The following is a 23,916-nucleotide window of genomic DNA, read 5'->3' as shown; positions in this document are numbered from 1 at the left end:
TCTCGATTTTTTTGAAAACTGTTGGAAAACGTTAACTTTTTACCTCTATAATGAACCAAGGATATTCACTTTTACATCGGAAACCACCCCCATAGTTTGAAATTGGAGCATTATTTCGACTAGTTATGCTGTACACAGACACAAAAAAAAAAACACACATCATTGTAAAACCAATACATTCATCACTTCGTTCAGAATCTAAAATCACTGTTAATATAATGAATATTAAAACTTGATGATTAAATATTTAGGATTCGATTAAATCTAAATGGTGATCCAAGGTTTGACATTGGAAAATGCTATTTGGGATATAATTTGAAAAAAATCTAATAAAATAATTTGGTATACCTAAATTTGCTGAATCTTGACATAAAATCAAATATTATTTGTTATGCAAATGATACGTCAATTTTTGATTCAATACTAATCTATTGACTCACTTTTTTCAAGCTTAAATATTATTAAAAAAAAATATTAGGTATATCCTGGTTTGATAATAATTTACTAGAAATAAATCTAAATATATTTACTAGTTTAATATACATTTTGAAAACATATATCCGATGTATAAAACACTAGTTAATTCAACAAATAATTATTATAATATATCCAAAAAAAAAGGCTATCAGTTCACTATCAGTAAATCATTTAAAATACCTTGGTATCATAATAGATAATAAACTTAAATGGACTCCTCATATAAATTCATTAAACAATAAATTTCGCTGAATTGAATTCACAAAATACCTTTTACATTTTTAATGGTGTAAATATATATATTTAATATAGATATTAAAATACTTATTACTTAATATTACTTGTTCAATAAATCCTTAGTTGTAGGATAAAGGTATGAGGACAGGTATATGACTCTCATATTAAGTTATAAAATCAACTGTAAATAGCCAAATAAAATTCTTAACAAATAAACAAAAATATACAAATAATTCCCGTGTGTACCATGAACTTAATATATATACATATATATATTATTAAAACCTTGTATTTTAGAAACATTTTAATTGTCTTACTTAAAAATAGATATAGGTAATACAATAGAAATTGTTGATCAAGAGACACGAGTATAGTACTAGGACACTAAATATAAAGAAAATATTAATATTAAAACTTTAATAATCAATAAAAATGTTGGTGCAAAATGTTCAATAAACTTATGTAGAACTCTTAAAATTAATATATTTGATTTTCATAATTTAAAACAACTTAAGTTTATAAATTTAAGTGATATTAAAATTATACAAACATAATACTAAAATAATAAACACATCTATTGTGATTGTGAACTCTATAAAAACCCTCCAACACAAGCATAACTTATAGGAGGGTTGTAAATATTTTAATTACGTAATTACTTATTTTTGTATCTGTACATGTATAATTTTCTAATATTTTTTTAATATTGTAAATTTAAATACGTAGATTTTTTTTATTATTGTATACTATCAACTCATTTATCTTGCCACAAGCTTTGCTTAATGGGGTAAATTAAATAATTAAAATACTTATTAATATTATTATAAAAAAAAAAAAAAAATACTCATATTATACAAAATGAAATTATTTGCAAATAAATATTATTATTATTAATTAAATTCTTAACTTAACATTACTCCCAAATAACCACTAGGAAAGTAAATACTTATAGGTACCTAGTGACAAAATATTTTTGATTTTTCCCAATCTTCAACTAGTGACAAATTGAACATGGAATAAGCTGCGTTACCAGTAACTTCGGCTTCAATGTCTAGGAATTTTGGTAAGCGGTCAAGAAGCTCTTGATCCTCTAGAACGGAATGCGTCTCAAGTAATATTAGTCCTTTACACCTAAAACCAAATAAAAGTATTAATGACAAAACAATATATTATAATATCTAGTTATAACTCTAAGATGGTTTTAAAGTTGTTCGTTATGTACCTTTTATGACATGGTTTACGATAGATGTCCATCTGAAAATACTGATTGTTGTATATAAAGCATCGTCTTGTTTTATAAATTGGATAGTGCTTTTCATCTGTCAATAGCAACAAACTTGAATAGCTCCTATGACTGAGCTGTACTTTAATTTCTACCACTTGATCTTGGACCTTAGGCTTACGAATCGTATGTGTATAATTCCAATGGCCTATAAACAAGCAAAAATTCAATCAGAGTCAGCATACCATGTAAGTAAAGATGCATAAATAACCTTTTTGTCCTCGTTTTCGTAAGCGAGATTGCATGTTTTTTGTATATGTCTGCAAGTAGTAGTGTGTGACCTCAAAATCTTGAAATGGAGGGAACAGCTGATCATCAGGCAAATACTTCACTAACCATTTACGTTTTTTCGCATTTTTTGCCAAACTATCATCAGTGTTTATGCCCAATTTCTGACAAACAGCCTAATTAAGGGTTTTTAAAAGAATAAAAACATTTTCGGAGTCTATCAATAATAGTTGATTTAATATTAATATTTACAGCTATCATTCTGCGTATTTTATTTTCAAAATCTGATGAATTATCAATGACATCAAAATATGGGTGTCCAATCCACGATGTTGACGCTTTGACGTCTAGATTTTTAGCTAAAGCCACATCTTCACTTCTGCTCGCATGGTCCTGAATAAACGTTAAATATTAATTATGTTAAATACAACAAAAAAGTTTTTTTAGAGATCTTTACCTCGGTTGTATAAAAGTCTTCAGCTCCACATGCAGCGGACACCATGTGAATTATTTGATCATAACGATTGTCTCTCAAGTCAACTACGTTCAAACCGTTATTTTTCATTATCCGATCCCATTTATGACTAGGTATATCTGTATATTAATAAATGGTTAATTTTCAATATTGTTTAATCAAATAGCAATTGTAAAGTGTTGCTGTGAAAAGTAGTATATTTACTTATTTTTAAGCTATTTTAACGACATACTTTCTGGTCTACTGATTTTTACTTTAAATATTTTGAATGCATAATTAAATGTAACCAAAAAAAAATAAATTAATTTACATGAATAAATATTTATTTAAGTCTACTCTATTAAGTAGCATATGCGTTTTTATTGTATTTTTAACGAGAACAATTTAAATAATTGAACATTATATTTAGTTATAAACTTAGTTAATAACTAAGTTATTAGTCAAACAATACAAAAATAATTATCAGTAAAAAAAAAAAAAATAATTGAAAATAATTAAAAATCTAATATAATAATAAATTGATCAGAAGTTATTAAAACAATGATTAAAAATACATTCATTTCTCCTCTCGCCTTTCACAAATCACAAACTAAAGTATTAAATAACTGTTGAGAAATATAAAAATCTGAACTAGAAATATTATTTAGTAATTTAAACTGTTCGAGTTTTTTTAATCAGTTACATCTCATATTTCTTTTTTTCATTTTAATGTCTATAGCCTAAAGGTACTTCTAATTGAATTATTTTCGTTTTATATTTATTTTATAATTTAATTTATATTTATAATATCAAATAAATATTTTTTATATTACACGCAGCAGCATCCATAGCACCTCTGTCACAAATGATTAGACAGTTTTGGTCACATGATTTTCCCAGCTCAAAATACGTATTTTCTATACTTAACATACTTTTGAGAAGATTTTCTTGAAATGTATCGACTGTAATGGAAAACAAAAATAATATTATGAGGCGAATGACAAGACATTATTAAATAATTCAGCAAAGCTTAAAGAATAAAGATTTATAAATGATATTCATAGTCATAATAATGGAGATGTGCTAATAAAGATTAGCAATATAGAAATTAAAAATTAAAAACCGACGAAATAATATGACGTTTGGAAAAATGAGTAATAGATGGAAAGTAAAAACAATCATGCCTGTGAAAAAAAACTTGGTAGGTATATGAGTAAATTTGATGGCTGGAAAAAATATAAAATTTTTTATTATTCTCAAGTTAAACGATATAATTGATACTCACACACAACATGATTTAGATAAATAAAATATAAATAATCATAGGTACATTATTTAGAAATATATTACCTTGATCTTCACTTAAGTCGGAAAATTTGATACCTCCACTGTAAAAAAAAACAATTAATATTAAAATTAATTATATAAAGGTATACTATTACTGCAATATTATAATTATTATTACTTACAAATTAAATATTGAAATATATCAGTTTTTTATGAACATAAGATTAAACATTGTGTTAAGCTTATCTAGTTTTATCTAATTTTAAAGTTTTTTTATTGTTATACTCGAGATTTTATGAATAAATAATAATTCCTAAAATTAGGGTTTATAAAATAGTATTAGTATAATATATTATAACTTATTTTTTTTATTATATCAAACTCTTCCTATAGTGTTAATATATTTGTGAAATATATAGAAAATGAAATATCTTAATTAATTTTTCGTTAAATACAAATAATTATAAAAATTTTAAAAGTTAATTTTTATCAATAGAAAAAAAAACAATAAATTATTTGATTAATCAAGTCTTATTGCTTTCATAAATTATTTATTTTAAGGTTTATGAATATCAAAATATTATGATGAAAGATGAATAAGTAATTACAATTTAATAAGAATTATGATATTAAATAAGAAAAAAAACCGCAATTAAATATGTAACATTTCATACTTAAATTTGAATGTTAATTTATTATTTAAAAATATTTAAAAATTTAAATACAAATAAATATATTACCTTAATAGAACATTAGCAGTCTCTGGAACTCTATAAACCTAAAAAATAAATACAATTTCAATAAATTATTTTAACAATAAATTTAAATCATAACTTTAACCTTCCATCCTAAATTCTCGAAGAATGTACATAGTTTTGATTGTCCCGTTGTCTTACCACCACAAGGACCTAAATTTAACAAATTAAAAAGTTAATGCATTTATTCACATTTGTATTAAGTGTATTAGTTTTATAATAAAAATAAATATCATATTGTAAGCACATTGTATGAATAATAAAATTCCAATTAAAGATAAAAAAAAGAATTATAAATAGGTAATGGGTAGTGAAATTTATAAAATTAAAATAAAAGTTTGAGTTTTTTAACATTGAAAAGAATCACTGAATGAAGCTAAAAAAAAACACCAATATTTCTAAATATAAATATAAAAACGATTTTATATTTAGAAATAATGCACCTAATTTCCCGAGATCTATTTATTTTTTGATTTACCTTTCATCAATGACAATATTTTCTAGTTAAGTTAATAATTTATTGTAAAATATTGTACAATAGGTACAATATTTGTTTTATATGAGTATCGATACGATCAACTATTTTTGCGACTAGACTCTGGAAATGATAAATATTTAAAAAATTCTTCATTAAAAAAAAATTCAAATTTGCCTAATTTGCATAGGTACCAACGTCAAAATATTTTATACAATTTAACTGAATTCAGTGCATTAAATATAATAATAATTTAAAGAGTATAAAATATTAGATGTATAAAATGTTATTTATTAAATAGGTTTACAACTTTTTTTTTACTAATAAGTAATTTAATTAAATAATAATTACCTACTCATTAGTAATAGATAAATTCTATTACTATAATTTATTTTCATATAAGAAAAATGTCAAATTATTTTACTACTTGCATCTAAGCAATATAGAGACTATATACAACATTTAAAAACTTAAGGCAAATGTTCATTTATATACGTTACAAAATATACATACATATTATTCGTTATACTCAGTGAGCTTATTATAAATATTATAGTCGTTAATAGGGTGAACTGAGTCAATGTTTTAAACAGGAAATTTTTTTTTCGTCCAGCCAAAAATTAGCAAAACATATATTATTTTGATCATAAGGATCGAGCCACAGTAGAGCGGTTTTGACAAGCGGTGAAAACGCGCGTGTATTGCGCGTCAAAAATGTTTGACGAAAACGCACTCCATATATAATTCAGGGGTGGCCAAACTTTTTTTGGTCACGATCTACTAAAAATGTACTTCACCTTTGAGGATCGACTTCCATATAAATTTTTTTTTATTATTGAATAACTATAATTATTAAGAAACATATAGGGCGAGTGGCTCTAAAAATAAATTCTAACACAATCGACTTTGAAATTGTCCAAGATCGACCGGTCGATCGCGATCGACTGTTTGGCCGCCCCTATATTTTTTAATATTATATATTATATATATAGTATATAGAGCGCCAAACCAGTGCGACAAAAAAGGCAAAAGCGTAGCACATACATCGGTGACAAGCGTTAACGCCCGTCAAAATCCCTCTAGTGCTGTCTTTAATAGTTATGATGTATTAATTCGGAAAAATAAGACCCGTTTTGACCAGATTATTTTAGATAGTATATTTAAAATTAAGTTAACAATATTTTTTTTAATGCTAGTTAGGATTCGATTTTAATTTTCAAGTGCAGTTACTTTTTTCGTACCTACATACATAGTAATAGGCATCATAATAATAATATGCTACAGTCGAGTTCGACAAAGGGGTGTCGTACGCTGTGTGAGTAACGGGCGTATCACCCGGACCTCATTGCAGCAGTATACCTATTTCCGCCCAAGAATCGTGTTTGAACTTCACAGTACTCTTTTGACATTCCCTGAGCGTTGTTATGAACCTCATATTTAGTTTTTAGATTATTATTTGTAATAGTATAATAATATCACCTCTGATAATACGTATGTGAACATAACAAGGTGACTCAGGGCACGCGAGTAGCATAAATAGGCAAGCAATAGGCTGATGTGGGGAGTTCTATTCCAGGCATGCACGTAAACGTAATTACTAAATTCTTATTTTAATATCGTAAAGATGTAGTGTTGTTTTAATAAAGACAAGTCATAGTTAAATGTGTGTACTTTATTATTACTCTAATTCGAGTGCTAGAGCGGACACGTTACAGCTGCGTACGGGATAAAGCGATCATATTATTTAGGTTTAACGAGTATTATTCAATAACGGGTGAAACGACATAATATAAACGCGTTATTAAAAAACAAATAAACAAAATTATACACGTACTTTAAATAAACTCATAGAGTAGGTAATTTCGTTTAACCATTTCGGTCAGGTACCTTTTGTTTCTGATTGTGTTTTTATTTTAAATTAATATATTTACATATTATTTTTATTAGCGTTCGCTAAATAATGCCAAGATATTACAGATAATGTATAACAAAATTTGACTGAGCACCAATGCCAACTTAATTTTAAATTGATCTAAATTAGTTCGGATGAAACGGACATTATATAACGATAAAATACCTATAATAGGATACCTAACCGAGAAAGAGAAAGGTCATTTTTGGTCGAAACGGACACGCCCAAAGAATTCTTTTATTATTATATTATTTTTCTCGATATAAGCTATTTTTTATAAACAAAAATGAGAAAATTAAATGTAAAAATTAAAAACCCATTATTAGATACTTATAAAATGTTACAATAGGTACAAAATGTTACAACTGTTTCAAGGCTGCGGGTTGGTTTAATATAAATAAAAATATTTTTAGATAAAACTATAATATACAACACAAACAAATAATATGCGATGAAGTCGAAAAATAAATTTAATATAATATAATATTATTTATATTCAGTTTATACTTTAAGGAGTAGCTTTAAAAGGATATTATATTATTTATATTGTACACAAAACTTAAGAAATTCATATTCCAGGATACTAAATAGGAATCATTATTGAATTTTTTGTATTAAAACCTAAGAATGAATGATATATTATTCGTAGTATAATAATGAAACGACCTTATTTTTGTACTTGTTCGATTTTATTTTTAAGAATAGCAAGTGGCATTTATTTATTATTTTGTTGAGTGTATTTAAAATACTATTTATTTTTTTAACGAATATATTATATTAATTATCAATATATATATAATTATTTTATTTATATTTAATATATATTTTTTTTTACAACAAATATGTGCATACAGTAAATATCTGTGACTTTATATTAACATTACATTAATAAATAATATTGATTTTACATTATTCACACATAATTGTTTACATTATGAAGTTCAGTAAAACCATAGTCAAATTTCATATTTGCTTAATTTTTAAATTGTTTAATAATTCAAATAAACTGATAAAAAATGTAATATTTAGGTACCTACTTGTAATTTTTTAAGTCCCTATTTTAAATTGGTACCTAAATTTTATTCTAAGAAAAGTGGCTATTACATATTTCAAATGCACTCAATAATGTATATTGTTATGACATTAATAAGGGCCTTAATATCCTACCCTTAGGAAGTGATCGCGGTACACAGTTTGGGAACCGCTGCATTACATTATTGTATCAATATTATTATTATCTCCACACTGGATCATTTCAAATAAAAAACTGAGGTAAACGAAAAAACATCGATAGATAAGGCTAATGTTACTTATGTTTCATTTAAATGTTTGAAATTAACTAAATATATACTTATCACCATTTTAAATAATATTAGTAATTTTTTTTTACGCCTTAAACATCTTACACTGCGCACCATATCTATACCGAACTACCTTCATCGGGATATACTGCCGGGCAGCCGATGAGGGAAAACGGAATCGGTTTGTCAATTTACTTTCTATGTCGGTGGATTCTTAAAGAAAAAAACCATAAATTGGAAACCTGTTGTCGGAAAAGCTCTTAACAAAATATTCATATTTGGGCTATGCACTCGTACGACGAAATCCGTTTAAATACAATAACAAAAACAAAATATAAATAATACGACGCGCGTATGCGGGAGACGTTCTTACCTCCGGTCAGTACGATTTTGTAGAGCTTCTTGTTGTTGGGATTCATCGTGAATATTCTTGAGACATAAATACGAAGATGATGAAAGACGGACGATACGTGTTTAAACCGGATCGCGTGTTAACTACTGTCTGGTCGTGGTATGTGGACCGTATAACTTCTAATGGTGTTGACAATAGTGTCCAATCACTCTGGTGGCCAAATTCTTGGATGACACCCGCGGCAGCGGCGGCGGTGGGTTGTGCAAAACGACCGACTGTCCGATGGTTTTCTGGCAAAATTATTATTGCGCGTAGAGGCACCGGTTATTGTCGTTGTTATTATTGTTCACTGCGTGGAGTATGAAAATGTCGAGAGACGGTGAAAAATAAAAAAACTAAAAACAAATATCTGCTGATAAAAACCGCTATGCGGACTAGTGCCGCAGGCTTAAAAACGACGCTCGCCCCGTCTACGACTACACTAACAGTGTCAGTGTGTCACCGAGTGCGTGCGTGTTCGATTGTCGAGAGTACGAATTGAACGGCTACGACCTTGTAAGCGATTATCGTGTATGGGCAGAGGGGAAGACGTACTACGTCTCAGTTCCTGGCGCCGTCTTTATTCATTACACTATAAACTTGATTGTACAAACACGTTTTACAAACAGGGTGTTCCCGCGTACAAGTCTCCTGACGACCCTAACAGGTGGCGCCGCCCAGACGTATAGAAAGTGTTTCGATTACTTTAAATACCTGAAATACTTTAAGAATACCGTTCCTCCATAAATACCATCATAATTTATTTAAACGCTGCACACTGATTTATGATAATTCTTACGGTTTTATTTTTATAAGGGTAGTTTTGAAAAAATAATCTATTTATTTACAATGTATTCAATATAATTTAATATTATTTTCTTGTTATGCTACAAACAGTATAAATTATCAGTTTTGTAAACATAACATTTATGTATAATATATTTTAATATTGGCTAAAATTTCAGATTATCTCGAAAACAATTATATAATTTTTTCAAGATCTATAAAATAAAAATATTTTAAAAGTATTGAACCTTATATCATTTTAATTATATTATTTGAAACACTATTTTTCATAAGTATTCAAGTAGGTATATTTATTCTAAAAATTTTAATTTTTCTAAGTGTTTTCATCAAACTTATCGCCTCCTCAACAATGACGTATTTAGGGGGGAATATGGGTGTTAGAACATCCATCATCGGCCCTATGTAGTAGTTGTTGTTTTAGTATTATATTACATTGTATTATTTATTTTATGGGCTTTAAAATAAAAAGGTGTTATCCAAACTTAAACGTACCATAATTATAATAATTTTAATTAATATAATAATTTATATCAATATATGATTTTGTTAATGTATTGCGGGTGGTGTGTGTGTGGGGGGGGGGGTGGTTCCGGCCTCCCTTCCAACCATGACTATTAAATGTTAAAACACCCCCGTAAAATGAATCCTGGATACTTCACTGCTCCTCAACATTCATCCACGTCATTATTTTCAGTCCATTCTATCTTAAATCAAATTAAATTAAAATTGTTAACGTGATAAACAATTTGAAATAAAAAATATTTAAAAACAAATTCAACCTAAAAAATAAACACAAATTCATTAGGTAGTTATTACAACCGTACAAGTGAAAAAGAAAATGTTTTGAAACAACATTATAAATTATTTTAATACTATTTATTTAGATAGATAGAACTGTGTGTGATTGGCGCCGCGGAGACAATGCGAAAGCAGTTCCGCGGCGACGTTGGTTCAAAAATGAAAGAAAAGGTAGGACTGTATAATAATTTATGTATTTACAAACAAAAATTCTAATTTTGGATAATTTTAATACAAGTATTGAAAATCCGTGTACAATTAACTGGGTACTCGAGATTTGTTTTTGTGAGGAAAAACTATATTTTTGCAGGCACAAAAAAAAATAAGTATTCACAAACGGGTAACGCCCTGTCAATATAAATAAAGATATAGAAACTGGTCAACGATTAAAATCATTAAAATCATTACTCACTATAGTAACGACTATGCGACAGAATGCTTGTATAGGGAATGCAATTAAATGTATTTTAATGGCTATTGACTAATGAATAATTTGGGTAATATACGATTGCGAATGGAACGATTGCGAACGGACCTTTTCCGAAAACACGATTGCGAGCGTTTTTACCTGACTTTAATTTTGCGGTGTTGTCAGATTTGGTGTCAATAACAAGTTTTTAAATAATGATTTTAAGAATAAAACTTATAATAAAAATTATTGTTTTTAAAAATGTTGGGTGGGTCCCTCCCACCCTCTGCATCCACGTCTGCCACAGGCACTAACGTACCTAGGGTATGTGTGTGTGTCACAAGCGAGTACGTCGACTAAGACTATCGCGACCGGCCTACGACGACTACGTTCACGTCTACCGAGGACAATCATCATACAGGCTGCGTCAAATAATTAGCTTATATTAATAAATTATTAATAATTATTGATTTTAATAGAATATTAAGAATTAGGTATGTGTCTATTATTTTCCGTAATTTCCCACTTAATTTGGTCTATTTCACCAGACGAATATTTTCAATTTTGTCATATAATATAGAGTGTATAATTGTTGATTAAAATGTCTATAAAACGATTCTGCAAAGTTTGTAGTACCTACGTGTTTCGTCTTTACTACTCTTTAGGATGTCCTGCCCATAATGTAGGATTAAATTATGAATTAAGAAGTACCATATATGTTTCAAGAACGTAATCATTTTGGGATAACGATTTAGCATTGTGTGCAGATATCTCAAAATCTACACGGAACTCATTAATATTTAGTTCTGGACTATGAACACACAGATTTTGTCGATTTTGAATATTGTTGTCCACATAGTATTAACGTACCTATTATACTACCTACAGTATCGTACGTTGATATCGACTAATAATAATCTAACGGACAATTATTATTCCCATCTTTTTTAATTTGTAATTTCGAGTTATATATATATATATATTTTTTTTTTCATTAATATTTCAATTTTCTCAGCTCGTTATTACGCGTTAACGTTTGAATTTCAAAACAATAAAGTCATCAAACAAAAGTATATACTACATTATAATATCATTGATAGTCTATATCGATGTCATCGATACGTCTTGTTTCACCTCGACTACCGCCTAATGACCACTTAATAATAAAAAAATATTGCACCCGATACAATAATATTACGACAGGTATTTACAGCGCGACCTGGCGGAGAATCATATCAGTGATATATCACGCGCGGCAGACAACGACCGCGGATCGCGAACACTCGGCGGACTTCGTCGTAGGCGTATTATCGAAACGTTGAACTGCGTCCGTCCGTCGATTTTCGGCCCACCCTCTGCATCCGCGCCTGCATAGAGAGTGTTCAATGTGTTCATTGTGTTCAATGATTTTGAATTATTTTTTTATCCTCCCTAATAACAAAATCTGAAATCTAATTTTTGTATAATATTTTATAAATGACTGAGTATAGATTTTAGTAAAAAGTACATAGGTATGTTGTGAGTTATGACGCTATGAATTCACTTCAAGTGAATGATCTATGTGCTACGTCAATATTTTAGTGATAAATAAAACCTTTAATTTATTTAACTTGTAGCAAGGCCGTAACTGAAAAACATTTCGGGGAGGAGTTCCTTCATTTTTTTCAATATAGGTAGATACTGAACACTTGTCATTTTTACGTTAAAAATATATAATTTGATTATTATCGTTATTGAAAATATAAGTTGTCATTATAATATTCAATTTACATAAAAGTTAATTATTTAATGATTAAAAAATGTTTTTACTTTAAAAAATTTCCACAATAACAATAGTCAATAAGTCGTAATTAGAGTAGTAGGTATACGTGTATGACCTATATTGGGTCAGCGGCCCGCTTTAATAATTGTATAATATAAAATAAAAATCACAAGTAATTCATTCACAAATAGTTATACTTAAAAATAAATCAATGGTATTGGTTATACTGACTACCATATTTTACAAAAAAAAATTCTAGAATGAATATTCATAACATCTAATCATTAATTAATTCAAGATGTATTAGAAATAAAATAGAAATATAAAGGTGCTATATTGATTAAAAATAAATTCGTAAGTTTTATGGTAATTATATAATTTATCACAATAAATATAATAATAATTATCATTAACTTATAACTATTGTAGTATTAAACTTTTTTTTCGTGAATGCTCAGCCCTATATTGGTAATCCTCGATCAAACCTAGAATCGATTATTCCTGGAAGTAACGAATCCATATAAAATCGAGTAACAATTATTGGTTCAATTTTTGTGTTCCAAAATGATTCGTCTCAAAGTATTTTGTCTATCAACAAATCTGCCAATATCATAAACATTTAAAAACAATTAAAACGACTATATAATTATTGTTCCTTTGTGTGTGTGTACTGTTTAACTACCGAATGTTTAAATTCTATGTTATAAATGTTTTAAATATTCGATTACCGACGGTAGTCAAATAGTAACGAGTTGTAACGATCATAGATGTATAATCATTGCGATTAAGATTTATCGAGATAAATATAAAAGGGTACGATAACGGAATCGGAACATCCCGGCCGTCACCGCCGACCGTTGTTGTACGAAATTTACGATAACCGAATTTTAGTAGAGTAAAGTTATTTTTTTATATTTTTATTTTTATAATTACCTTTTTATTTATAACCTTTTGTAATTTTTGATTAGGCATTTCAAATTTATATTTATATTGTAAATTTGTAAACATAGTGTTTCTGATACAAATTCAATTATTTAAAGTTTATTTAAGTTTATTTTTTACGAAAATAATAAAATAGTGTTGTATAATAGTCCTAGGAAGTACGAAGTATATTCGTTCATAAATATCCATTGCAAGAACGAGTACACATTTGAATAAATGCATTTTGATCGTTTCGCACGAACAAATTTATTTATTTATTTTTTATAGATGGAAAACCTCTTGGAAACATGGAACGTTTACTGGAAACATTTTCGTGGATGAAAAAGTGAAAATAGACAATGCAATCCTAGTGGCGTTTAATCATTTACAAGATTTATTATTAATGGAGAAATTTATGACCAACGATAATAAAAAAAATGAATCTTATAATAAATAACAAACCATTTATATTATTTTAGTTTAAAATAGTTTCAACACATTAATAATAATATTCTTATTTTTTAAAAAGCTTGTAACTAATTCATTATTTTTTTCAAATTATGCAAATATATAATATATATGTATTTACCATTTGTTTTAAAAAAATTAAAGTTGTATAATTATAAATTGACTTATATTTAAATAATAATATTACTACATATAATAAAATCACAAAATATGATATATTTATTATTATATTTTTATAATATAATGTGATAAAAATACAAATGTTAACCATTTTATCAATAGATTACAAATAAATATAAAAACGAAAATGTAAAATTTAAAAAAATATAAAAATTAAGCAATATAAATGTACTGTGATATATATTATAATATATTATGTATTAAAAATGTTTAAATTAACTATGGTTAAACAAAATACAATTTATATAAGAATCAATAATTAAAATTATCATCCGATGATATATTTATTTTTATATTTTTGTATTACAAAGTCACAACATTTTTGTAATATAATGTGATAACATTACAAAATATTAAACCATTTTATCAATAGATTACAAATAATTATAAAAACGAGAAGGTTAGACTTTTTAAAAAATTTTAAATTAAAACAATATTAATGTACTGTATACTGACGCGGTCCCGCGTAACATCCGTTTAAATTCAAACGGCATTTGCGCGGAAAACCGCCAATTACTTATCTTATCAACCACTAGTTGACAACGGACGACGCCGACACGCGACAACCGCATTTGAACCGATCGAACCGTTGACACCGCGAACCGGACCCAGTCTGTTTAGTCCTGTGATCCGCGACCGTACGCTTACAACGCGTTTTTTTTCCTCCCTATTTTACGTTGTGCTCATCAGCCTACACGATTGTTGTTTAAAACACGTTTCAGTAAATATTATTTTGTCTCCTGTGATAATTTTTGTTTAACAACGCGACGCATAATAAATAAACGTGATCCAAAACTTGCGTTGTATTTATTTATTTATTTTTTGTGTTCCACGTTCACCGTTCACGACGCCGTCACACTACCAGGTACGCGTCAATATATTATATTATGTATTAAAAACATTAAAATTAACAACGATTTAACAAAAATTAAAATTATCAATAGTTTTGTTACGTAATTTTTGAAAAAATAAATAAAAATATAAAACCAGCAAGAAATAAATCATTTCATGGTTATTTTGGTTTTTTTGATTGGTTATATCGCGCTTTAATACAATGCCTGCAAACTTCACATGATGTATTTGTTGCAATTCAAATAAAAATGATTTCTCATCATCCTTCATATCCTTCATTTTAAAATTATAATCTTTAATATATGAGCTAATATAATCACTTCTAATACATTCTGGTGTCAAGTATAAAATATCACACTTGATAATCATATTATTGAAAACAGTTTGATACATCACCAATTTATTTGCAAATTCTATTATATTTGCATTTATACATGGTTGTAATAATTTTAATCGATTTAAATTAATACTGTATAATTTAATTCTACCATTAATAATGATATAAATTAATTGATTCAGATTTTGCACATATTTTATAATAAAAATGGTCGTCCAATTTAACACGTTTTGATTGATGAAGTGTGGTTAAAGAACAAAAACAGTCATCAGATATAAACTTATTTCATTGTGATACAATTTAGTATCATTTTTAGTTACGTTGCTTTTGAATAAAATAACCACAGATAGACTATAAGTTGACTATGACACTGAGTATAGTATTAACATACATACTTACCCTAAATTTACAAACTCTACACCTAACGCCTTAGCCCACTAGGCCATGAGTCTACGAGTATGTGAATTACCATTTTTTAGTTATAAGTTGAAATAAATAAAATGCACAAATCGAGAACATTATACGAGTATAAGCATATACTTGACAAATAATTGTACAATAACTAAGTGATGGTAATTTATTATAAACATAATGTATGCTTATATAATATATATTATACTTAATTAATGCGCATACCTTATATAGTATACTTATTACTTTATTTTGTACATTATACTATATTATTTGTACTTACTTATACAATATTTATATTTCATATATTATATTAATGAGATTTTCCTATAATATACGTCTGATACGATGTTAAAGGTACAATGTATGTTGTTATATATTATTATTGATTATTTATCCAAAATTAGAATATAAAATATATAATTTATGATCACGTTCATAAAATGTACAATATGTGTATATACGGTATAAAAACCAATTTATGTAGAATTCACCCCTTGCCACTATGTAAAAACTTGGATAGAACATACAAAATATACTTACTTATAGATTATTAAAACAGACAATAAATAATGGATTAAAAGTAGTAAAAATTCACAAAATGATTAAGTTCATATAATCTAAATGGTTATCCCCTTATGTTGAAAAATGTACAAGTATGAAGGTCTTGGCAAATAATAAGTTTGAAAATCAATTTTGGAAATTACTTGTAAATAGTGTTTATGAGAAATGTATGGAGAATCCACATCAAAGATTAAATATAAAGTTGGTATCTAATGATCAAAATGCTCACCAACTTATGAGAAAACCTAATTTCATTGATAGGATATTATATAACAATGACCTTATATATTTACATTTTCAAAAAGAAAAAATTTAATTTGATAAACCCCGATAGGTATGCGTGGGATTTTCTATTTTGGATGTATCAAAAACATATATCTATATAAATATGTAGTGTACATTAATTGATGGCCCTATGTTTTGTATTATTATAATTGTGTATAATTTTTAATATTGTATTATACCAATTCCATGTACCTAACCTGTGGTGGTAAAATGTTTGTTTATATTATTTTTAAGAGTTTGTATTACGCGTTTACCAATTGAACATTTTATAACACTATATGTACTCTAATGTTAAATTTATGTTTTTTCTTTAAATCTTGAAATTCTTTATTGTAAAACTCTGTACCATTATCTGTCTGTAATAATTTTGGTTGGGCTTTTTTTAATATATTTAAAATACCTCTTGTGCATTTTTTTTCCTGTTTTATTTTTCAATGATTCGACCTATACATATTTTGTTTATGTATATAACAACAAGGATGTATTTAAAACCATAATTTTGTTTATAATGAGATTGGACATCTAATAAATCAGCCTGCCAAAGATTATCTTTGGACCCCGTTATAACAGTGCGCCTAGGAAATATTTTTCTTGCAGGTCGGTGTAGCTCATTTATTATATTTTCTAACATAACCATTATTCTATAATTTTCAGCTCACGCAATTCTTCTAAAATTGATATAATTTCATTATTTACACCAGTATTACCAGCGTTTTGAGATGATATTAAAAGATTTAATCTAGTCACCAACTCATTTAGATCATCATAATAAACTAATTGTATTTGTGGTACTATGTACTAAACTCAAAAGATTCATTTCTTATAGTTGTATTGTTATGATTCTATATGATTTCTATATATAATTATCAAATGGTTTTAGATTTAATCGCAAAGGAGTATTCAATTTAGCATTGTCAATTTTGGTTATTTCTGCATTTAACTGGTTTTCCTCAATTTTCATACGCTCATATAAAGGTTTAACAACGTTCATCCATTTAAAGTACCTTGATGTCTTAGGTTTACTATCTGCTTTTAAATGATCTTTAGTTATCTTTAAAATATTATAATATGACTCCATATCAGCTATGATTGTATTTTTTGGTTCTTTTTCACATAATAAACACCAAAAACCATAACAGTCCATGGATAGTAATTATCGAGTATATTTAAGTTACCATGGCTAAAAATTACAGGAAAATCTGATGTTTTAAGTTTATCGGTAGCTTTGTCATAATACATGCCGTACGATCTATCATAACCCCGTAGTTGTGGGCTGGTATTAAAAAAATGAATGTATGACGAATTTAAGGTATCTTCATCTTCATCATTTGCATATTGAACTTCTATATTTTTTTGATCAACTGGATAATTATGTGAAATATGTGAACTAATTTTTTTTGATAGTATGTTCAATGGTTTAAGAATTGGCCTAAATGTTTCATGAAAATAATTATCAGAATCTATAACACCATGTTTCATTTCCATTATTTTACGTTTAATATTTTTTTTTGATGTTATTATGTTTTCTAACAAAACTTTATTAATTTTTATAATAAAAAATGAAATCTATATAACTGTCATATAAGATACAGTTAATATTGTGCAGTCAGTGTCAGTAATACATAATATATAATATATATATTGACAAATAGTTCTGTTACATTCTGCAAATGATTATTTAATTTTACTGAAAGTGTGAAAACCACATCTATATCTTCCCTTGTCCTTTTCACGGGTTTTATCAATAACTACTAAACCTAACCCATAATCATTGTGATTCCAGCATAAATGTGAAATTTTTCTGAATTCTAAGAAATTCATATCTGCAGATATCTGCATAATGATCATTGAATATATGATGTAAATTTTTATCATCTGGTCCATGACTTCCTATAGTTTGTCTCTGTTGATTGAGTCGTACGCTGCTTTGAAGTCAACAAGTAGTAGATATTATGTATCTTTATTGTATTCGTGGCTCTTCTCAACAACTTGTTTTACGAAGTGTATTTGATCTATTGTTGATTTTCCTAGCATAAAACCAATTTGGTATTTTCCTATTATTTCTTTGATATATGCGTTAATTCTAGTCAGTAATATGTTGAACAAGTTTATATGAAGTATTGAGTAGTTAGATCCCTCTATAATTTTCACTCTCTATGATGTCTCCTTTTTTGTATACAGGGCAGATTATGGATATACGCGACGCTTCAGGTATCTCCTCTTGTTCCCAGATTGTGTTCATAAGTTTGTGGAGTTGGTTCAGCAGTCCTTTGCCTCCTTTTTTTAGGCATTCAGATACTATTTCATCATCTACCGGTGCTTTCCCGTTTTTTAGCATATCTAGTCCCATCTTCTCTTCGTCTTCTAATGGTTTTTCAAGCAGTTCTACAGTAGAGTATTGAAGTATGGTGTTATTTTCATTTGGTTGGTTTAACAATTTTTCGAACATATCTTTAAATTTCTTTACTTTCCGTTAGTAATTATACAGATTGTAGTGTATTTGATAAAGATGACCTAACTAACGTGAAAGTATTACTCAATTCAATAGCTTATCCGTATGATAATTTAAATTTAGATTGTAATAAAAACAATTTTTCGATATTATATGATATATATATATCATTTCAAGAATCCTACTATGAAAAAAATAATACACAATCCGCTGTTGAGTCCTTCAACTTTCCTAGAAAATGCTCCCATAGTAGTTATCGATATTTCAAAACAGAACGATTCAGGTACAGCCTCATCAGTAGATGTACAATTGGAGATTGAGGCATCAAAACCACTTACGGGTGTATCTACATATTGTTTATTAATTCATTACCGAATTGTTGAATATTTACCTTTTACAAGAGAAGTTAGAAAACTTGTGTAAATTATATACATTAAAAATAATTAATGAAAATTGCAAATTGTAATTGCAATTAACTATTGTAAACTAACAAAAAATAATAATAGATTATTTCTGAAATATAAAATAATTGCCATGATTCTTCAGTACAATTTATTCTTATTTTTAAGTTAAACAATTTAATAGTTTCAATACTTACTTATAGACTTTAAAATATAATGTGTTAAAGATTTAATTTTTTTCATTTGAGAGAATAAAGTTATTTATCGTAAAATGAGGGTGAATTGCAACAATATTTAAGTTTTACCCAACTTTGAACTTCATTTAAAAATCAGATATTTATACTACTATAAAGGGAAACACATTTTTAGAATCCTTGTTAGGTACCTTGTTTATCATTATAAGTATAATTCAGAAATATAACTTATTTACTTTTTTTAATATATTTTTTTTTATATAATTGTTGCAATTAACCTTTGAGTAGGAAATGTCTTATGGTAGATATCGTCATGTAGACATACAGCCCTAATAAACATTATCGTGATAGATACCTATATCATATTATATAATATTTATGTAGGTACCTAACTATAACGAATTTTTGTTAGTTATACGAAATAATAAGAATAAGAAAACAAAAAAAAATAAAATAATAATATACGCACAAACATTTTTAAATTTAAATTTTTTTTAAGTAATATCAATTATATAGAAAATGTCGTATTTTCGGACTTTTTGTCAGATTTTTTTTTAAATATTCCAATATGTATAATGTATATTTCCAATAGGTACGTGTTCAGAGTATCATAATATTTTATATAACTGTTGTGACATTGGCGAGCATTATTTATTAACATTATTTAAAATACGTATATAATAATCACTAAAATTTAATTTAGTTGACTTTTTTTTATATTTTTATTTTAAACCATGATTTGGTATTATTAAAAGGTATATTGATTATTTTTGTCCCTTATTTAACTGTATTCAGTATAGGCATGTCGATGCACAAATAACACGAACGATAATATTTTATTATATTATTTCTCGTTTTACTCGTAAGACATACTTTATTATATGACTATATTATTGTGGAGTACAGAGTACAGACGACGAGCACGGACGGTAATCGGCATCCGGCGGCCATAATATAATTCCAAGAAAACGCTCTTTGACCGTATAGATTATTCTACAGGCCAGTTGTACGCCACCCGCTGTGGTTAAGGTCTATACTATAGACTCTATAGCATTGACTATCGAATAATCCCTTGGAATTTTGTCAGCGTTCGTGCCATCTGACAATGTTCTTAAAGTGTTTCCAAAAATGTCGAGAAATATCGCACGAACCGTGAGTATTTGCCCCGGCAAATATCTCAATAATATTTTATTAATACCCGGCGGCCACCATTAATGGCACCACTTCCATATAAGAATGTCTCGACAGACCTCTACCCATCAGGACCGTGTTAATCTTATTAGGCACTATGTTTAGGGCTTACAAAAAGATAGCTATAAATCTAAAAAAAAAATAAAACATTATAAAAACACTTAGACTTCACTCGAAATCTGAAAACAGCTTATTAATGTACCTTAAATCAAATCGTTTACACGAGCGCTATATTTTTGAACGATGCATGCTGCATAATATGTGATATGTAATATTATTATTCATTATTTATTAATATTACTAATATAATATATTATAATATGACATGTTATCAGGAAATAATCGTATTGTTAATATTTAAATCTCTAATAATATTGTAATAAATTAATCATATTTATAAATAATAGTTTATATGGCACGAAATATGATAAGTTAAAAAAAAAATACACAAAAAATAGTATTCAAAAATGCCCATGTAAGAAATTCAATTTGTTTTAGTGCCTTGAGCCTACGAGTGACTTATCCGACCCTGCCTCTACCTGCTCGGACAATTGACGAAGGCTAGCCAATCACAAACGGCTATAGGTTGGTGTGTTTCCATTGTTCAACAAGGATTGTGTCTTATCGTTTTCATTTCAATAGTCAATAGTAAGTTGTTTACTGACAAGCATTCACATTCGGACGATCGCATCGTCTCTACAGTCAGTTATCGTTGTGTACTCCTACCTCGATATTTTTCTTTTTTTTTGATGCAGGCAGGTCATTTTAGGTATGTTTAAATGCGAGGAGTGTTCGTTCAAATGTAATTTCGAGGGAGATTTTAAAAAACACAAAAAAATGCACAAAGGAGGAGTCAATTTGCCGTGCCCTTTGTGCACTTTGAAATTCAATTCCCGTTCTGTTTTTTTAGGACATTTAAGCGAAATTCATGGTATGTTCGTATCATTATTTAATTTATCATTTATTGTTTTAATTTATTAATTTTAGATTTAATATTTCATTTATTTTTATCAATTAAATAGACATTGGTGGAAATAGCAAACCTTACAAGAGACAAGCCATTGCTGAAAATAACGTTTCCCACGATGAAGTCCGTCATTCATGCGACTTGTGTGATTCAACATTCAGTTTACGGGGTAGTTTGTTACGACATAAAAGAAATTTTCATGGCATGTTCATATCATTATTTAATCTGACATCATTTATTGTTTTAATTTATTAATTTTAGATTTAATATTTAATTTATTTTTACCAATTAAATAGGTACTTATGTTTATAAAAATCAGAAACGTCACGAGAGCCAAGTCGCCCAAGTTCCCGATATCAAATCTGAACCAAACGTCATTGATATTGCTTCATATAATTTACGTCCACGCAATCCATTGGGTGTGGTATGTAAAAATGAATATTTACACAAAGGGTAAGCATGGCATTTGTATGTTAAATTTATTTTATATATAATATATTTAAATTGTAAATATTTGTATACTCCTAGAAAAAGATGTGCTCTGAGAAAACTTCATGAAGAATATGTAGAGGCGCAACATTCTCAAGATAAATGGCTGGTTTGGGTATCCCACGCAGATTCACTTTCTCAAAAGCTCAATTTAGATATGCAAGTAATAGCAATGTTAATGATGGATATTTATGCTGATTATTCAACTCCTATAGATGAGAATCTAGTAAGTTAATTTGTATATACATGCACACACATACTGAAATATATCCTAGTTAAAATATTAAAATTCAATAATTTTACTAAATCATAATAGATACAGATGTTGCACCAAGACTCATTTTTTTGTGTGGAAAATATCCAACATCATACACAATACTACATATTCGTGCAGTTAGTTTATGGACTCATGAAAATATATGAAATGGGTTTTGAAAATCTTCAAACTCGCAGAAAATCAAACTGGAAGAAAAATACAATCACCATACTTAAATATTTTGAATTCACTAATGAGACTGTTGATTTTTTAATAGAAAGAATAGAAAATTTTATTTAATATTATTGTGAACATGTGATAAATATTTTTAATTATAATGTAATTTTTATTATAACTACAACTACTATATTATTATATACACTGAACCACCTCTTGCCTCTATAATATTTCACATATTAAAGCATATAACTTAATTACATAGTGTTGTAGTTGTAAAAAAAGCAAAAAGTCTACTATTTAAGTTTTAAATGTTATAACTAATCATCATTAGGTGTGTCGATATACAAGTATAAAATACAATTGTGAACAAATTTAAATAAAAATAAAACTTTTTTGTTGTTAATATTGTTATATTATCACTTAAAATTTTAATTAAATACTTTTACTAATTATTATTATAAATTTATAAATATATTATTTAATATTATTTCACTACAACAGAGAGTAAACAACAATAACCAGAAGATATGTGGTGTTTATTAAAAATGATCAGAAGGTATATACTATATAGTATATACTCTCCACTATAGCACCGTACATTGGTAATACATATAGTACCACACCAAACAAACTCAAACAATTTTTCCATTCTTATTTCAATATAAAGGTATAAAAATCTCTAAATAAAAATATAACATTAAAAACATTAATAGATGAAGAGTGTTGTAAAATATCATAATTTCTTAGTCAACCTCAGTGGCGCAACTAAGCCAAATGAGGCTCCAGTGTCACTTTTAATGAAGGGGCTCTTATTAAAGTTGTTTACACTTTACAAATTTGAGGTGGTCAATAGATTGGAAAATTATATGTTATTTTAATAAATTTCTATGATTTTGTAAAGGAAATTAGAAAAACCAATTATTAAACTTCAGTTAATAGATTATTAAAAGATTTACCAGCCAAATGTTGACATAATATTATACTCATAAAAGCAAATAAAAATAATAACTTATAAGATTATACTAGTTATTTATTTATTTATAAATGATACATTTTATATATTCATATTACACAATAAAAATCTATATTGTTATTTGTTAGTACCTAATGTTTTAAAATTTGTCTTTACTTGAGAAAGTTTTATTTTCTAGTTTTGGAACTACAAATGTAGAAATAATTTTTTTTTACTTAAG

The 23,916-nt window shown here is 27.2% G+C and overlaps 2 protein-coding genes across 3 annotated transcripts; one reads left to right on the top strand and one right to left on the bottom strand.

The window, feature by feature from the left end:
- Positions 1-1,636: 1,636 nt before the first annotated feature.
- Positions 1,637-9,476, bottom strand: LOC114131775 (TRPL translocation defect protein 14-like). Its single transcript, XM_050206389.1, has 10 exons — positions 8,782-9,476; positions 4,806-4,873; positions 4,706-4,743; positions 4,029-4,066; positions 3,512-3,640; positions 2,682-2,818; positions 2,477-2,617; positions 2,208-2,400; positions 1,937-2,144; positions 1,637-1,845 (listed from the first exon to the last, which is right to left on the bottom strand). The coding sequence occupies exons 1-10, from the start codon at positions 8,825-8,827 to the stop codon at positions 1,671-1,673; spliced, it is 1,173 nt and encodes a 390-aa protein (XP_050062346.1). The 5' UTR covers positions 8,828-9,476; the 3' UTR covers positions 1,637-1,670.
- Positions 9,477-14,740: 5,264 nt separating this feature from the next.
- On the top strand, positions 14,741-23,126 carry LOC114131774 (uncharacterized). 2 transcript variants are annotated; one of them, XM_027997077.2, is made up of 7 exons: positions 14,741-15,009; positions 21,330-21,479; positions 21,587-21,762; positions 21,854-22,000; positions 22,095-22,251; positions 22,327-22,513; positions 22,604-23,126. In XM_027997077.2, exons 3-7 carry the CDS (start codon positions 21,603-21,605, stop codon positions 22,841-22,843), a joined length of 891 nt encoding a protein of 296 aa, XP_027852878.2. In that variant the 5' UTR covers positions 14,741-15,009; positions 21,330-21,479; positions 21,587-21,602; the 3' UTR covers positions 22,844-23,126. The 2 variants fall into 2 exon arrangements, with proteins under 2 accessions (XP_027852878.2, XP_027852877.2); XM_027997076.2 differs by having other exon boundaries at positions 14,742-15,009; positions 21,601-21,762.
- The last annotated feature ends 790 nt before the right edge of the window (positions 23,127-23,916 follow it).

Source organism: Aphis gossypii, chromosome X, assembly GCF_020184175.1.
Source record: "Aphis gossypii isolate Hap1 chromosome X, ASM2018417v2, whole genome shotgun sequence".
NCBI classification, from domain to species: Eukaryota; Metazoa; Arthropoda; class Insecta; order Hemiptera; family Aphididae; genus Aphis; species Aphis gossypii.
The sequence above is the reverse complement of the archived record's forward strand: the minus strand, read 5'-3'. Positions and strand labels throughout refer to the sequence as shown.

What these genes read in the sequence shown, in the direction of transcription:
- LOC114131774 (XM_027997077.2), top strand. Translation starts at nt 21,603, where the DNA reads ATGTTTAAATGCGAGGAGTGTTCGTTCAAATGTAATTTCGAGGGAGAT. An exon ending in ACATTTAAGCGAAATTCATG is followed by an intron (nt 21,763 to 21,853) that starts GTATGTTCGTAT and finishes TCAATTAAATAG; the next exon opens with ACATTGGTGGAAATAGCAAA. An exon ending in ACATAAAAGAAATTTTCATG is followed by an intron (nt 22,001 to 22,094) that starts GCATGTTCATAT and finishes CCAATTAAATAG; the next exon opens with GTACTTATGTTTATAAAAAT.
- LOC114131775 (XM_050206389.1), bottom strand. Translation starts at nt 8,827, where the DNA reads ATGAATCCCAACAACAAGAAGCTCTACAAAATCGTACTGACCGGAG. An exon ending in ACTGCTAATGTTCTATTAAG is followed by an intron (nt 4,067 to 4,705) that starts GTAATATATTTA and finishes TTTTTTTTACAG; the next exon opens with TGGAGGTATCAAATTTTCCG. An exon ending in AAGACTTTTATACAACCGAG is followed by an intron (nt 2,618 to 2,681) that starts GTAAAGATCTCT and finishes ACGTTTATTCAG; the next exon opens with GACCATGCGAGCAGAAGTGA.